The sequence below is a fragment of the Gymnogyps californianus genome, chromosome 3 (assembly GCF_018139145.2).
Source record: "Gymnogyps californianus isolate 813 chromosome 3, ASM1813914v2, whole genome shotgun sequence".
Classification (NCBI taxonomy): Eukaryota; Metazoa; Chordata; class Aves; order Accipitriformes; family Cathartidae; genus Gymnogyps; species Gymnogyps californianus.
In genome coordinates, this window is record NC_059473.1 from 111,850,077 (window position 1) to 111,865,762 (window position 15,686).

General features: G+C 44.3%; 1 protein-coding gene across 1 annotated transcript; it reads right to left on the reverse strand.

Annotated features, from left to right (window-relative positions):
* Nucleotides 1-101: 101 nt before the first annotated feature.
* PDIA6 (protein disulfide isomerase family A member 6) lies at nt 102-14,872 on the reverse strand. The gene is made up of 13 exons (XM_050893593.1): nt 14,839-14,872; nt 11,828-11,969; nt 10,575-10,632; nt 9,672-9,798; nt 9,064-9,170; nt 7,483-7,616; nt 6,948-7,062; nt 5,860-6,000; nt 5,353-5,437; nt 5,187-5,259; nt 3,964-4,122; nt 1,882-1,978; nt 102-1,131 (listed from the first exon to the last, which is right to left on the reverse strand). The coding sequence occupies exons 1-13, from the start codon at nt 14,870-14,872 to the stop codon at nt 1,063-1,065; spliced, it is 1,341 nt and encodes a 446-aa protein (XP_050749550.1). The 3' UTR covers nt 102-1,062.
* Nucleotides 14,873-15,686: the final 814 nt, after the last annotated feature.

Below are 15,686 nucleotides of genomic sequence, written 5' to 3' on the forward strand. Positions count from 1 at the left end.
ATTTCCTTGAAAGGAAGGGAAACTTTCAGTTCTTTCATTACTTACTTATAAACAAGCGGATCACATGAGGGTCACTTCACTAGACACCAATACACAAGACATGGAAAGCAACAAAATATAATAGTATTTTTATTAAAAAAGCAGCAGTAACCATCTGCATTCCCAGTCCTGATTCCCCTTCCAAGGAAATAGCAATTTCAAATCAAAACAATGCCAGATGGGAAGTGAAGAAACATTACCCAATTTGCTGGAGACAGCACCGTGGTGTTTTTCTGGTAGCACCTGGAAATCCTCATGCCCTAAAATGGGGGTAGTTCACCACTAATCCTGGGGAAAAGACCAACAGCTCCGGGAGTCTCCCACTGCAGCAGCAACCCCACTTCCATTGTATTAATGATCTTACAAAGTCTAGCACAAAGAAAGAGAAAGCCCCTGAGAAGGAATAGGAAAAGGAAGACTGAAGACCATTTAAACTAAGATTGTCTGTCTAATCAGGCTTTAGGCCAAACTGTCCAGATCGTTCACAGCAAGGGGTGGTTTAAGACTCCCCTCTGCACCAGTTGCTCTATTCTACAGTTCATTTTTCAAGAGTCATCCAAAATGGGATAGCTTTTATCATGTGCACCTTTGTTACTCTATACAAGACTAACACTGTGTGTCAAAAATATTTTGTTTTATTCTTTAATTGAAACAGAAGCTGACCAGGTTCTACCTCCATGAAAAAATATCACATTTAAAATTGGTTACACTAACAGCCTCCAGTAACACTCAAACAGCACACCATCAACAAAATAAAAACCAAGATGTTCCAAAGAAATATCCATGTTGTCCTCAAAATATTTGTTACACAGAATACAATCAAGTTTACTGGTTATGACAATTCATAGAATTTCTGCAATGTTTTCTTGAGATGTGTACAGTTCACTGCTGCAGTGCACCAAATAGCACAGTCTGTCACGTGCTATTTCTCCATAAAAAGGCCACTGGAACATCCATCTGATTGTGAACCAGGTTGCAAACTGCTGCACAGACTCTCCCAAGAAAAGAAGTTTCCTGAAGATCTCACAGCTCATCTTTATCCCAGTCATCCAGATCCACATCACTGAGATCAATATCATCTTCAACTGGAAGCTGTGAAAAAGGGAAGGTTTTGAGCACATGTTTAGAAGCACTTAACACCAGGACATCACTGACTCTGACAGATGTTTACTTCATCCTGAGAGTAAAGCTCCCTCCTGTTATCTCTTTTGTTCATAAAATTCAAGTGTATTAAGCACAGGACAAGTGATCAGAGTTTAGACTAGAAGGTTGTTTTCTACTAATAAAAATACTCCCGATAAAGGCAAATACAGATAAACTACGTAACAAAACTACTATCATATTCTATATTTTAATTCCATCTGAAGTAGATCAAAGGACTGTAGTAACTTTGTTTTTTGCAGCAATGTTGAACCTTAAGAACATACTTAATCACTGTGTTAATGAATAACACAGGCTTTACTTTACAAACTTTCTGACATTAAGACTTTGATGGTAAGGTCAGCATATTGCAGAACCAAGGTCTCCACAACATTCAGGTCTTGAATGCATACACTACACTACCACCTCCTTTACTCAGCATAGGTAATAAGTTTCAGCCTCAAGGGATTCAACTTTCAGATTACATCCTAACACAGCTAGGCAGGAGTATCTGTCCAGTGTCAGACGACAAATCTGCTGTTTGGTCTGGTGGCAGGATTTAGATAATGGGAAACCATCAACACAACTTGCCACAATCTTTGAACAACAAGAATTTCCACATTGCCAGTTCTTAGTTACTCTATCCAGTCACTTCTGAACCTAGCAAATCATCAGCACTTTTAGAGATGGAGCACCTCTTACCTCACCATCTTTGCCATCCCAAGGTTCAACTGAATGAATTTTAGGGAAAGCTCCACCACCCACTGGTGCTGTAGAGCCACGACCAACAGATAGTTCCCTGAGAAAAAACAAGTAAAAGTTAAATTTAAGAAGTTTCTCCAGTCTCCATCCACCTGGAATAGTGCCTGCTTCAGATAAAAGGAAGTCAACTTTGAGATCTCATCTCTTAAAGCAAATCTAAACTGTCTGGAAGCAAAAGCTTTTCAAATTGAGAAGCAGAAAATGATACAGCCTTTAAAGCAGCATTGCAAATTTACAATTGGATCCAAAGAGACAAACTATGTGAGCTACACTATTTCATATTTCAGCAGTGTAACAATCATGGACAAATACAGCTCCTTTAACAGTACGTTGTTTATCACTTAAAATAACTCCAAGAGGACTCTATAATTCTAGTTTTGGAAGTCACCTGCAACTGTTACTTGAAATCACTAGTCATCTTTTTAGTGGAGACTAATCCTCCACAGGTTACAATGGGTACGAGGTAACCAGCTTCTGCTTTGAGACACTCTATCTTGCACTTGCTAGTCAGGCTTGCTCAAAAAGCCTAATATAAAAATCCTGAAGAGCTAGCTAATCCCTTTGCATTCTTTCAGAGGCAAATAAGACTGAATAAGCATTCCTCCCTAGGTGGAGTCTACAATTTTTAGGCTCTTCTCAGTGCTGATTACCTTACTTTTGGTCACTGTTGAGACTGCCTATTAGATTACAAAAGCTGCACACAGCAAGCTGAGTTAACAGCCAGCTACACCAACTGTGATTGTACTGCCTTCTCTAGGCAGCACAGCTGAGCTGAAGTGTCAAGTAAGAGATTATTCTAGCAAGTATTGCTCTGTAGTAAGACAATACCAAACCAATTATCTAATGCAATATAAGCTGTTAAGTTGGCTGTTGTGTCCTGGAAGCACCATCCACCCTCACCAGGAGAGGCTTCACTAAGATGGATTTTATAGGCTAAGATAATTTGCCATGTCTGAGAAAGGCAGACATCTCTCTCACATGCATTAGTACAGACTGTCTGGTATTACTCTTCTTGCATCTGAATCCTAAATTTTACTTGATGCTCTGAGAATGTTCCCTTTTTGGCATTAAGAAGAAAGCCTGATCACTTACACAGGTAAGAGAATATAGCACTGTTTCCATTAATCCAGCAGGAACAGGGTTCAATTAATGTGCTTCTTATGGCAAGGTGGGGAGAGGCTGTTGTATTTGCTTTTGCAATTCTGACTGTCCTCTGCCATTCTCCAAGCAAGGACATGGAAATAACACTGCTAATGTAAGCTCTCAAAAGCTCTTACATACCTTATGGCAGCTGGTGTTTTACCCAGAAGCAGAGTTCCCGCTTCACTTTGACCACACTTCAGTAACAGTTTAAGTTTAGCTGCTCTGTTTCAGTGCTGCTGCCGCCTTCTGTCCTCCTCTCCATTTCCTTTCCCCATTCAATTCTTCTCAGCCCTGGCTCTTGCCCAACTACACAAGAGGCAGTTTCAGGGAACTTGAGCTGAGCAGAGAGCTATGGACTTTTTGGATGGATTGCTTCAGCTCCCCCAATTAGTTTATCAGATGCCAGGGGAATGGGGAAGACAGGACCAGACCAAACCAGAAAGATGAACAGTAACACACAGAACCTCAACAGCACCCATTTATATTCCCGAACTGGGAACTTCCCAATTACTAATCAGAATGCACCACTTGAATTAAATTGTATTGATTACTGAGTCCCATTAATTTCTTGGGTTACCAGAGAACCAGGATTTTTCAAGATCAAAGCTCACTTCTGTTTTCAAACCATTTTCAAAAATGGTAGTTTTAGCACAACTTAAGTCTAAATGGCCAACTTCTTAATTCTGTCCACCACAAAAAGGTAGCATCTGCTTTATTAGTTGCAGTCCCCATTGAAGTCATTCTCTTACTCCAGTGAATGCTCGTCGTCTTAATTCTCTTAACTGTGCAAGTCTCATCTGATCCAGGAGAGCCTGCTTTTGGTCTAAAGAGTCACAGCCCTGGTTACAGAAAGATTTAAGTCACTTAAAGATTTCATACCTGAGAAACTCATTAATCCCTTGCTCACTGAATGATCCTTTCAGAAGGGCAAATTTCATCTTCCGAGCATTAACAGCTGCCATTGCTGGATACCCAAAGCCTCCAATCCCCAAAGAGCTCTCAAGATCTGACTGAGCACCTGCTTCTGTCCACAGCCACCTTGAGGAAAAGACAAAATAGAAAACTAATAATTAGGATAGGCACTACAATTGTTTTGAAGTCACACATATCCTGCAATCCTGCAGAGTTCAAGCTGGGCTCTGAACTGCCCTTGACAGTGTCAGCTGTTACTGATGTCAGCAGGGAATAGCAGGGTCCTGATCTTGAACCATGTAACAGAAGAAAGCCCCTCCTCAACAGCACCTCTAGGCCAGCCCCATGCTCACAGCCACTGAAAGCTGTGTCAGAAGAACAGCCAAAGACAGTCCAGGGAAAGAACTATGTTACCAATCTGAACAAACTGCTGCACTTTAGCCTATATTAAGCAAGGTTTAAAATGGCTCAAGTCACAGATCTAAACATGACAAAGTACTGCCTAGATCCTACTGTAGAGGATTTCTGGCCAAAGACTGCAAGACCAGTATTTCACTCAGTATAGTTCCTCACCGGTCAGGTCTCAGTTCCTCTAATGCTTAGCAAGTCCCCTGAGGAACCTCTCGAATCAGCATTTTACCCCAGGCTTTCACGCCATTTTGCCCCCTTTTCACAGCAGTCATTGTGTCAGAACAACTCTCACTTCCCAGAGATTCTAACCTTCACTTGAGAAGAGGAGGAGAAAAGGCAAAGCCTGCTAGCCTGCTGCTTTGAGAAGATGAAACTTGTTAATAAACTGCCATTTACTTTTTTTTTTTTTTTGAGAATTCAGTCATACTGGCAGACGCACCCACCAGCAAAAGACTCTAGAAGAGACTGGATAAATACTGCCCTAAAATATTTTAGCATTCAGGACAAGAGTAAAAGATGCTTAATCTGATCTCATTAATGCTTAGATATCACTTGTAAATGCAGGATTTGAGAGGTGGATGAAACGAAAAAGATCAGCAGTTTATTCTAAAGCCACAGCATCCCCTCCCGCAGTACAGTTAGTGAAATACCAAGACGTACTATCCTGAACAAGGAACAACTCCTATCTGCAGATAAATCACTATCATACAAATTCTATCCTGTTACCTCTAAAAATGCTCACATCTTTTCCAAGATGACCAGTCTACAATGACACTCACCCCCACATCTTCTTTTTGTATTTTTCAGCCATTTTTAACATGACATCCAGGTAAGAATTCCTCCCTGAAGCTCCTGTTTGTTAGACAGAATTGGACAAGTTAAGAGATACAACTACATGCTTTAAGTAACAAATTCATAAAGAAGTCCGCTTGCTTCTATGTCTACCTGTGTCGAGAATATGAGGCAGGACAGAAATGATGCAGAGCTGATGAGCATCACAGGTACTCTTCAGAACATCTTCACTAATTATCTAGAAGAAAGCAGCAGAAAGTCAATGACAGTAAGACTTGGTTACCCGGCTGTGACTGCACTTCCCTCCAATAGCCTATCAACTCCATCCTACAAGGTAATAAGCACTGAAACAATTTGACACAAAAGCTTACAAGCCAAGCCTCTCCTATTTCACTGGTCCTCCAACACAAGACTAATTACAGAGTTCATGAAGTCTTCTATTGAGACTTGCAGCAACAGGAAAGTAAGCAGTAGCAAATAAGGCTTACAGACAGCACAGTAAGATGTCACTTCTTGCTCAAAATCACTGTCCTTGGACCAGGGCTAGAAAGAGCACACCCAGCACACTTAGCCTGTTTTATTTACACTTAATATAGTCCTGTAAAAACTGCTGCAAAGGATATGATGGAAAAGCAATTGGAGAAAATGATGTAAAGGTACCTCCAGGAGCTCAGGTGGTGGTGCATTATCAGAAAACAGATCCAGAGCACGAGCAATGATATCAGATCTAGTTCTCCCACCATCATAATCAACAGGGTCTTCTCCTTTCTGGAAGATTTTAATGGTGGGAAATCCACGAATCTGCAAGACAAGTTTAAGCCATCAGCTCAAATAACTTCCACCATAAATATTCAGATTTATCTGCTACTCTGATGTGTTTTAGATTAAGAGAAAGGGAAGAGATTTAATATCTACATGAAATCAAGTCTCACAGCATGTTACGACTGAACTTGAACAATTTTGTAGCTTCCTACTTGTGCAACAATTCAAAACAAGGTTAACACACACTGAAACACTGTTTCAAGTTTTAGGCCTGATGAATCAGCAATGGTTTCATCTCAATTCAGACGCACCAAGCACTGCAGGTTTAAGCACCATGAGGACTAGCTTAACTCCTCCTATTTATTACACATTAGTTTCACCAATTTGTGGGGAGACAGCACTGTGCCTACATGGCAACAAGTGGACCTTAAGCTCCCTCTGCTACACTTCCAGCAAAACTTGTTCAGTGTTCCTGCTGACTGCCAGCCACGTGCACTTACAGGGAAACTAAGCAGCACACTAAGCTCCCTGTACTGTATTAAACATTAGAGAATATCAGTTCACTTTGGGCACGTAGCATAGCTGATGTGGGCAGCTAATATTGTTGGAGCGATCCCTGATAACTGGCTCCAAGATGTACAGGTACATGTGTGGGTTCTTGAGATGCCCAGCCAGCATACAAACAGTCTGAAAGGAGAGACCTCTCACTTCAGATGATAAAGCTATACGAGATCTTATGGAAATAAACAGCCTTCTCCATCAGCAACATCCAGATTTATTCCTTTCCTCTCACCCCATTTATTTAAATTGTTACTGACATTCAGGAATGAATTATTTGTGGAAAAACGGTATGCGTCACTTAAATGTTTTGTGCTAAAAATAATGTTAAGTGGTACCAGATTAAGGAACAGTTCAGTAAGCATTAAAGGGAAATCTGACTTACTAGAGGTAGAAAGGAAATTGTAACCACTGCAGAGCACACTCACCCCGTATCGGCCTGCCAGCATCTGATTGACTGTTGCATCTACTGCAGCCAGCTTTACTTTTCCCTTTGTTTGTTCCTTCACCTCAGTGGCAGCAGCTGCCCATTCTGGCTCCAGGCTGAAAAACAAAGAGTACGAGTGCTCTAAGCTCATAGAGCTAGCAAAAGTATACCACTTTCCAACAGTATGTGACATACTCCACTCAGGAAAAAAATAAAGTCTCTGCAGAGAATGACAGCTAGGAGGGTTATTCCAAATGAGACTGAAGTCCTGCATCTGAAGGAATGAAAAGGTTAATATAACTTCTGGACCTTATTTCCACTGGTAACTGGGAATTTTACTGCTAAGGAGGAGTGCAGCCAGAGCAGCACCAAAGGCACCCTGAGCAGGAGAAGCCCAGACATTTTTGTTAAACACCTTACAGAAAACCCCACTTCTGATATACCAGAGATGCAATGTCTCTTTTAGGGGATTAAAGGTAGCACACAAAACCAAGCACTAATGGAAACTGAATTGTCAAAAAAAAACCCTCATTTACTTTTTGCAGTGCCCACACCAGGGGGCATAAAACTCCACCATCCACACGTCGTCACTATTTATGACGTTCTTATCAAAGCTGTCATCAGTCAGCTCAATCACATCCTTCTTATCTCCACCTCCGCTCTCTCGGCTCTGTAAGAAACAAACAGACCCTCACATAAGAAGTAACCAAAATTGGTTTCCCACACAAGCCATCTCTGTGTGTCATGTCATACCAAATGGTCTTTATTTGAATGAGATACAAAACAGGCAGTGTTAGGTCATACAACTTTCCCATTTTAGAACTGACAATACACACAGCCTACTCCCACAGCGCTTTGAAGAAACAGCAAGTGAACCTTCTCTTAAAAAAAAAAAAAAAAGAGAAATCAGGTCAAACTGACTAACAAGAAGATGTGGGAACACTTCCCCAGTTCTTCATGCTCTGATCTGTCCAAGAACAAAGTGCTGTCCAATCCCCCTAGCCCCACTGTGCCCTGGTTTCCAGGCAAAACAAACACGAGTGCAATACACACTACAGGGTACAGTCCACCCAGGTCTTCTATCTGGCCAACCTGAGGATGTTGGAGTGTACTTCCTCCATGATTTATAAATAGTAGTAGGAGCCAGAAGCTTTTCAATTTACCTTCAGGGAGAAATCCAGCAAGCCAACTTCAGAACACTACCAAATTAGAAAAAACCTCATCCATCTAGCTTAGACTAGGACTAGGCAAATGGTACTTCAACCTGTCTGAGGTCCCTGTTAGCCCCAGTCTCCAAGTTCAAGGGGAGATGGACCTGTGAAAGAATTACCCCATGCACCAGTACATGCTGGGGACTGACTAGCTGGAAAGCAGCTTTTCAGAGAGGGACCTGGGGGTCCTGGTAGACAAGATGAACATGAGCCAGCCCTGCACCCCTGTGCCAAAGGCAGCCAACAGCCTCCTGAGCTGCACTAGGCAGAGCCTGGGGAGGTGATCTTTCCCTCTGCTCACCACTCTGTGAAACACCTGGAGCGCTAGGTCTAGTTCTGGGCTCCCCAGTATAAGAGGCATGCACACACTGGAGCAAGTCCAGCCAAGGGTCAAAGCTGATTAAGGGCTTTGGGCATCTGACATATGATGAGAGGTTGAGAAAGCTGGGATTGCTCAGCTGGAAAGAGAGAAGGCTCAGCATGGATCTTATCCATGTATATAAATACCCAAGTGGAGGAGAGTAAAGAAAACAAAGGCAGACTCTTCTCTGCAATGCCCAGTGACAGGACAAAAAGGGCATAAGTTGAAATACAAGAATTTAATTTAAACATAATAGAAAACTTTTCTACTGTGAGGGTGGTCAAACACTGGAACAGGTTGCCCAAAAAGTGCAGCCCATGTGGAGTCTCAGTCCTTGGATATACTCACAACTTGATGGGACACAGCCCTGAGCAATCTGCTCTAGTTGACCCTGCACTGGGCAGGGGGGCTGGATGAGACAGCCTCCAGAGGTCCCTTCAACTTCAACTATTCTGTGAACTGAGTCAGGGGCACAAGCTCTGATCTCCTGTACAGGACAGTCTCCAGTTGAAAACACACACACACACACTCCCTCCCTCAAATACCTGTTTCCCAGAACTATATCCTCCACTTCTGCCACTAAGACGGTCTTTCACCAGGGACCGAAGAGCACTTAGAGCAGCATCGACAATAGCATCACTTGTCCTGCCACCTGCAAAGCAGCAAAATGAGTGATTAAAGCATCAAAAGGCCTGTTTAAGGTAGCCCCCTGACTTAATTACAAACTTAATACTCCCTCACCCTAAGGATTTTTCAGGAAAAGCAGGACTGGGCTATGAGTGATATGGTACTAGTGGTGGGACATCATTGACTTAAACACAAGCAGCATGATTGACTTAATTTTTAAACTACCCACCTTATCTGATGGGGGGGGAGGGGCGGGACTGTAGAAAGCTCCCAGTAACCAGGAAGAAAGGAATAATTCTTTGGAACTGCCTATCAACCTCCACCAACTACCAACTGCAGGTAGGACTGTTGGCCCACGCTAAGACGGGTACAATTTGGTCAAACCAGTCCCACCCATCTGTCTCTCAGTTACTGTAAGCACTAGACAGGAAGGAAACACCACACAAGACAGCATTAACAGCTACCATAATTACTGTATTCAGGGAAGTTTTTAGGCATGCAACACATAAAAGAGCATCACATTTACCCTGATAATCCTCTGCTTTGTTTTTGTTGGCTCCAAATATCTTGATAGTTGGAAACCCTCTGACTCCATACTGTCCACCCAAGGACTGATGCTTATCTGCATCTACTGCACCTACTTTCACTACACCCTGTGGAAATAAAAAAAAAAACCTAAGACAAGACTTCTACAGTGATTTGACACATTTTATACTCTGTGCATGCTGGAGAGAGAGAGAGAGAGAGTTATTAGGAGGGTAGGAAAACAGTCACCAGAAGAGAAGTGTTATCCCCCCAAAAGCATTAAACTACAGAACACCATGTATGTCCATTTCTTTCTTCATCCTGACAAACTAAATTTTAAATTGTTTGGGGTTTTTTAGTTGGTTTTTTTGTTTGGTTGGTTTTGTTTAATTTTATTTTTTTTATTTTTAAGAAGGGGAATATATTTTACATAGGCGAGAGTTCAGCAAATCACTACATGACCAAGTTTTCTGTAATTAAAGAAATACTCATCACCAACAGCTTACAAAGCTGTTTTCAAATATTCAGTTCATGCTGTTCCTGTACTTCAGAGGCAGGTGACAGGACAGCAAGGAAGAAAAAGTAACATGCTATCTTGGGGGATGGCTGGATTCTAATGTCTTCTGGTGCTGTTAAAAGCAGCCCTGGAAAACAGTAATGGGAACTCAGTGACAGAATTGACTTGCTTCCTCTACAATTCAATGGCTTCTTTTAAAAAAGAAAAAAAAAGCCCACAAAAATCCTGACTTTAAGTGCCTCTGGCCACTTCTCTAGCTGGACAAGTATTATTAAAGTGATATGGTTTTGGGGACCAAACCCCACCTCCATGTTCCCAAGCCAGATGACAAACAGCCAAACTCTCCTCAATCCACTGCCACAAGCACATTTGAAAGGTTAAACTTACTTTTAATGCTGTTGCTGCTTTCTTCCACTCAGGGGTTAGTCTTTGACAATGACCACACCTTTTAGAAAAAAAAAAACCAACCAGTAATTGTCATTCAGATCTGACAACTATTTCACAAAGTAGAGTGGTCTTGTTGGGTTTGCAACTACAGAACAGTCACTCACAGCAAACTGAAGGAGACTTAAGATCTACTCATGAAGAAGGGAAGAGGCTATGCCACAACATCACATTATCACTCAAGACTTCAGAAGAAAAACCTCCACATGTATTATGTAACTGCATACACACATCTCAAAAGCTACCTGGCTTTCCTAACAGAGGCAAATGGGAGCACCAAAATCCAGATTTGCACACTAGTCTGCTTGTTGCAAGCTAAAATGGACCTGTGATGAAGCCTGAAAAAATTATTCTAGAGGTAAATTCTTAACTAGCAAGAATTTGTGGCACAACATTTCCTGGAGGCGTCTAGGGGAGAAGACCAACAGCTGACTGGCAACTAGTGTATAATCACAGCATCACAAGTCTGTAGGGAAAGGAGCTCTCAATTTACGTATACCTGTTCTACACTTTATTGCCATTGTTCAATAAAGCTTCCTGTTGCCCATAAAGCTGCAACAACACTAGAAGAGGCACAGCAAGCTTCCCCCCTAAACCTCTCAGCCAGACACAGTCAGGCTGTTGCAATGAAAGGCCCCTTTCTCCAGAACGTGGAGCTTTGGATGGCAGTAGCACAGAGGATTTGTGCAAAGATGGAATATACATCACCAGAATTTACATGGAAGAGACTCCATGCTCTGGACATGAGCAGGATGGGAGATAGAGGTGCTAAATTAAGATGCACAAAGCCAGTATTTTTCCAGGGAAATTGGAAATTCTAAGTGTGAATTCAGATCTCTGCTTTCACATCAGAACCAGGTTCAGAAAGACAGAAGCGAGGGGCCTTCTCACTTACCTACTGCACTTTGATCAGTCATTTTTAACACTAATTTCAGTAGAAAAATTGAAGCAGTAAAATGGCTTATAAGGTTTTGTTATTAGACTCTATTTGCCAACTTGAAACCAATTCCTGCCTTTTTCCCTCGTGAGGATATTCAAAATAGGAATCCCCACTACAGCTATTTTGCTAGTCATGAGGCCATCAAACCGATAACTGTACTGCCAACAACTGAATGAAACACTGGACTGATCAGCAGCAGATTCCTATGCTGCTCCTCCATGATAAGAGCAAGCAAGTATGCAGCTATAATTCTTACCATGGGGCGTAGAACTCCACGAGCCACAGGCTCTCACTCTGAATGACCTCCTTGTTGAAGTTAGTTGGTGTTAGCTCTATCACATCATCACTGGCTGAATATAAACAGTTAACTGCCAGGAATAACGTGCAGCTCACTGTGCCTAGAACAAAAAGCAAAGCAATCAGCATTCCTGCAGAACATTTATGATTCTCCTGTTGCCATGGCTAAATCATCTCCCCAGCCCCTGCAAATCGGGGGGGGGGGGGGGGGGGGGGGGGGGGGAAGAAAAGGGAAAGGGATTCCAGTTTGACCAGAAAAAAAACGGAAGTTAAGGCAAGATATATGCTTTCCCTCCTCACTTAAATCATGATTCCACAGGATCATGTAATACATTCTGTGCCTAAAGCTAGCTGGAGTTATGCAACTCCCACTATGGCTCTCTAGAGAGCATTTTGTCAAAGCTGCTACCCAAACTACTACTGGTACCAGACCAGCAGAACTTCCACAGGGATCCCCATGATCAGCTACATTTTCTTTCAGTTCTTTCTCACAAAAACTCCTAAGCCAATTGCCCACACCTCTTGCACAGCAGGCACTCAAACACATCTTTCATAGGATCACATAATGGAGGACTGTCCCAACTAGTCTTAGTACAGTTACACTGATTTTAGGACCAGCACTTGATGCACTGGTAGTGTAAGGAGCTCTTTCATTCTTGCTCATGAGGATCTTAGTCTACCATTGATTCACCTCTCTAGCAACCGACTGGAGAACAACAGCTAAATCTCTCTGGTTAACAACTCAAGCGCTCTTAGAATGCTAAAAAAAAATAAACCATTAAAAAGTACAAGGAAATTGCCTTCTCTTAAGAAAGACTTCGTACTTCTGGATCTTACTATTACTTGAGACTTTGCACATAAAACCTTGTAATCCTTCCTTCTACCTAGTCAGAGAGATCAAGAGATGACTTGATGAAAGATGACAAGCATCTCTGTAACAAAATCCACATAGCAAAAGACTTTTCGTAATCCACCAAAGACTGGGGCGAGCAAGAGCTCAGACATCAAAGTTAGAACTACGCAGAAAATAGTTAGCTTTGCTGTGAGTGGTTAATAACCCGCATAGGAAGCTGCACATTCTCTCTCAAGACTGCACGTGAGAGGAAGATACAGTTCAGTGATGCAGAAACTCTACAGCACATGGTACACAGACTGCATGGCATCACCTATTCTTTTTTAGTCCTGCTCAAGAAAAGCCAGTTTCATTACACCTATTCTGCAGGTAAGAGCTAACAGAAGTAACATCTTCCAGGTTACTCAACCAGAGATCAGGACTGAACTGCCACACCGCAACCCAGCACCCTATCCATTGCACCACTCTCCCTCCTAACGGCTTCTTCTAGCCCTAGGACCCAACCTTCTTCTTTCAGGGTGATCCTAGTTGGTTTCCACCACCAGATTTACACGTTAGATTGCTCTCTCCCTTCAGTATGCCCCCACACAAACAGCACTTCATCAGCACTGATCAGCTGACTTCCAAGGCAATCCGTGGCTGTCACAGCATGTTACGGTGACCTACAGTAGCAGCTGCCACTGGGGCAGAGTACAAAAATAAGGATGGAAAAAGCTACTTGAATGTTACAGTCACTCTCCAGAGAGAAACCCTTCTCTAGATGGAATGAGACCATTAAATTGAAATCAGCATATTTTGGCATCACGTAGAGAGATCTCTGGCAGAATACATTCAGAAGCTGAACAGAGTCCACTCAGCCATTTCTGTCACTTCAAATAGAGAAGTTTTAGCTTATGCAAAAACAGCTACTAGAGAACTCACAAAAGAAAGCACATGGTGAAATTCACCTAGTCACGTATCACTGCATTATTTTTTTTTAAACTATGATTCATGAACTGGTGGCATAATTTTCCTTTCTATAGTGAGATATTCAAGGTTTAATTCATCTTTAGCAAATAAAAAGATCATTTTCCTACAAGCATCTAAGCCAGGAAAATGCAAGTCTGTCCTTGATATTAAGACAGAAAAAAAAATCTCTGCTAATCTGATTTCAAAAGATGTTTTCCAAGATAAGCAAGTTACATAGACAGGAGCGTTGTTAAACCAACTACGGCAGCTCCATGCTGGTATTACTAGTCCTCATCGAAAAGCCAAGTTGTAACTCTGAAGATCTGTGGAAGAAAGCTTTTTCTATGGGATGATGATGATGCTGTGAACTTCCTCCTTAAAATACCCGCCCCTTCTGCAGAGGAGCTCGGTGTGCTGAAGTTCACACATCCCCGCACGTGTGCGCTGGGTGAGCGAGAGCCTTCCCCTTTCGGCCCTGTGCAGTGTTATCTGCACCTTCGCTACTTCTATTATGGGGTCCGAGTGGGACTGCTTAACCGGTTTACCGATTTATTCAGCACAGAAGACCCAGCAGCAGGGGAAGAGGAAGTACAATTCCCCACGGACTCCTCTCTTCCTCTTCAGTCATTACTTTTTTTACTGCCCTTACAGCACTAGATCCCAGTTCAGGGCAGCCAGGCAAGTAAAACATCACCTCTTACTGGTAATCAAATTTTTTTTTTTTTAATTAAGGTGAGAGATAAGCACTGCTTTCTTTAATTTTTTTTTTGTTGCTGGGATCTTTAGGTCGTCTACCTGCGCTCCGGTAACCCACCGAGCAACGGGGGGCGCCCCCCCCCCGGCTGCACAGCAACTCGGACCGGCAATGGCCGAAACGGGACTGCGGGCGCTGCCCCCCACTCCACGAGTCACCCGCCCCGCCGCCGGCCACCCCGGAGAGCGGCCCGCACGGCCTAGAGCCCTCGTTCCTCCCCGAGCGGGAGACGGGCGCACGGCGGCTCCGAACCCCTCCCCAGCGGCCGCCCGCTCAGCCCGGCGCCCAGCTCCCTCCCGCCGCGACGGGCCCACACCCCCGGCGGGGCCCGAAAAGCCGAGAAGAGGGAAGCCGTGGCCCGCCGCCCTCGCAGGCCACCCGGGCAGCCCCCGCGCCCCCGTCCCGCGGCTCCTACCCCACCAGAGAAGGCCCACGGCACGCGCCCCCATGGCTGCCCCCCGCTCCCTCGGCCGCCGCTACTAGAGCCTGCCCGCCCCGCCCCCTCGCCCACGCGCCGCGCGTTCCCCGCCGTGGCCGCCGCCCATTGGCGGTGCCGGCGCTCGCGCACTGGCATAGCCAATGGGCGGCGGCCGCGTCAGTCGCTGCGGGGCGCGGGTGGCCGGAGGAGGCTCTGAGGGGCGGAGGAGGAGGAGGAGGAGGAAGGTGGGGCCGGGGCCGGGGCCGGGGCCGGGGCCGGGGCCGGGGCCGGGGCCGGCGTGGGGTCCCGGGGCTGGCCGGGAGCTGTTGAGGGCAGGAGGGTGGCAGAGGTGTGCCTGGTGAGTGCTGCCCCGGGGAAAGCGCTGTCAGCCTGCTTCTGGCAGCTTCCCAGGGTCCTGCCACGGCTAGAGTGCCCTCAGCCACTCCCTGCCTCGCAGCGCTGGGGGGTGTCTGGGCCTGGGCTGAAACCCACGCAGGCCTTCAAGGAGAAGAAAGGCAGGGCAGTGTTTTGTCCTGGTCGATGCCCGAGCTTCTTTTTTACTGCCTGTAAGTGCAAACATAAGTCTCAAGGACTTGGCAGTCTGAATGGTGTCACTGTGAAAACCAAGGCAGGCACCTAGAGATGAAAAAAAATTTGTTTGCAAGTCACAAGCTTGCATGTAAAAGTAGAAGTTAGCCTAGCTGCATCTGCTCTAGGCTAGGGAAATAAAAGTAGGGGGAGGGGAGGGCTGGTGCGTGCTGATACAAGCACTGTTAAAACCTGGATAACCTGCTTGCATCCAACAGAGACTTGGAAAGTTTGGATCCAGCAGCACAATATGTATA